The sequence below is a fragment of the Trachymyrmex septentrionalis genome, unplaced genomic scaffold (assembly GCF_001594115.1).
Source record: "Trachymyrmex septentrionalis isolate Tsep2-gDNA-1 unplaced genomic scaffold, Tsep1.0 scaffold83, whole genome shotgun sequence".
In the NCBI taxonomy this organism is placed as follows: domain Eukaryota; kingdom Metazoa; phylum Arthropoda; class Insecta; order Hymenoptera; family Formicidae; genus Trachymyrmex; species Trachymyrmex septentrionalis.
In genome coordinates, this window is record NW_017306018.1 from 2215300 (window position 1) to 2217496 (window position 2197).

At 28.5% G+C, this 2197-nt stretch overlaps 1 protein-coding gene across 1 annotated transcript in view; it reads left to right on the plus strand.

The window, feature by feature from the left end:
- Positions 1–2197, plus strand: part of LOC108754964 (mitochondrial sodium/hydrogen exchanger 9B2) — a 23438-nt gene that overhangs the window by 3337 nt on the left and 17904 nt on the right. The window contains exon 2 of the mRNA XM_018497644.1: positions 1557–1931. Coding sequence (XP_018353146.1) covers positions 1557–1931 — 375 coding nt within the window. The remainder of the gene's footprint in view (positions 1–1556; positions 1932–2197) is intronic.

A 2197-nucleotide genomic window follows, 5' to 3' on the forward strand; every position in this document is an offset into this window, starting at 1 on the left:
ATATATATATATATAAGATGCTCTTCGATTTGCTATAAAGCAGTATATAATGTGTTTCAGAATTATTGTATTTTCTTTTCAATGATTTCTTCTCATCAATTTTGCATAAAATTTATTTGATAGCAAGAAATTAATTGGGAGTCCAATTACACAGTCATGCGCAGATAAACAGAATAATGGAGTATAAATACGAAAGAGTATTTTCCTCGAAATGTACAGCAAATAAATTATTGATTATAGTTCATAAATTATTAATTTTTTATGACTAAATGAGTATGACATAAATTATGATGTATACACTTTCTATTGTATAATGAATTTATTAACCCGAAATTATTATTATGCGTAACATAATGCAATGTAATGAACTTTAATATACTGCCATGTAAAGCTACACACCAAATTAACCATTACATTGCTCGACAATGGCATACAGTCAAATATTACACATAACTGTAATAATCGTTAGTATCACATTGAAATCTAAGTTAGTTTAACAGTTACAAATTATCTTTGCAGATAAACCAGTAGATACTGCAGAGTAGATTGAAGTTATTGACGCTCGTACTTGAAGACATTAATCCAAACAAACTTGTTCTGAGCGAATGTAATACAACAATATATTAAATGAAGATTACATTACACGACAACTTAACGCGATTTTTATTTATCAATTTAACATTTCTGTTAAAAATACTAAATATTTTGTTCATATAATTAAAAAATATTTTTGTTTTAATTGAGATTTTTCTGATAAAATATGTTATTTATATTTATTTTATATATTATTCAGTTATTGTGACAAGTTAGTATATTGTTATTTTAAATTTCAATACATATCAATATATTGTTTTAAATTGGAAGCAATTTAATTTTGTTCTCTAAAAAATGCACAAAATGTTTGTTTTGTATAAAATTATCATACAAAATTTATAATGCAATATTATAAAATTTAAAATACTATTGAAAAATACGATTTTATACAGAAGGTTTGGATTTGTTGTTGCAAACGACATAATGTGTAATGTAATACATATAATTATATAGTTTAAATAAAATGTATTAGTAATTTTATATAGATTTTTAAAATAAAGTTAAATATTCTTTTTACATCCTTTAAATAAATAATTCTGTTGAATTTTTCCCAGGACTGATAGTATGTAATTGTAGAAACAAATTGGTTTTTTTCATTTGTTTCGCATTTACTCTTATCTTTATTCTTATCAAAAGTAGACGATCGTTTTCCTTTACGTTTACGCGATATCTATTGCATGCATTCCATGCTGATTCATTTCCATTAGGTAATTCTACTATTTATAGATAATTATTTTTGTTTAAAAATTAATTTTAAAACACTACTGAATATTTTGCTTAGACATTAATTGTTTTCAATAATATGTTTGAAACAAACAAAAATATGTTGAAACCGTTGATCCCCGAATTAGAAATTAGAAATCGCCTAAAAAAAAAACAAGCGAAAAGAATATTATTATCTAATTTTAATGTAATATTCCGTCGCATTTTTATGCTCTTCTCCTGGTTTATGTCTATTCCAGATCGTGGCTGTATCTATTTTGCGCGCGATGTCACGGTCTCGACGACACGCCATCGTGGGAACCACCGGGATGGAGGAAAGCATGCCCACAGCCGTTCTGTCCAACGTACAGAAAATTCGCTCGAATTGTATGCCTCTTTCTTTTGGGTCTGTTGCTCTGGGGTGTCATCTACTCGATAATCGGCAATGACGCTGCCCCAGGTGGTCAGCTATTCGGATTGGCCACTGTGTGCATCGCCGCGTATTTCGGAGGTTGGTTGTTCTCTTTGACCACCCTACCGGCCTTGATTGGTATGCTGATTACTGGTTTAATATTGCAAAATGTCGGGCTCGTCAAGATCGAAGGACAATATACATCGGTGGTCTCTGTTCTACGGTGAGTTTGCTTCTATGAAGTGTTCATCAAAGAACATCATTGATGTGAAATTCTTGCCGAATATCTGGTTATTTTCAGTTGAAATGAAAAAAAGTTTTCAACATGTTAGCAAAAATCGTCAGATATCAGCAACAATTTCTTTAATTTAATTTAGAAATTAATATTTCAATAGTGGTGATTGCATAAAAGGATATTAATTTATAAGATTACTAACTTTGTGCACTTTATAAGTATATTATAAAATTTAATTTAGATTTATTATATAT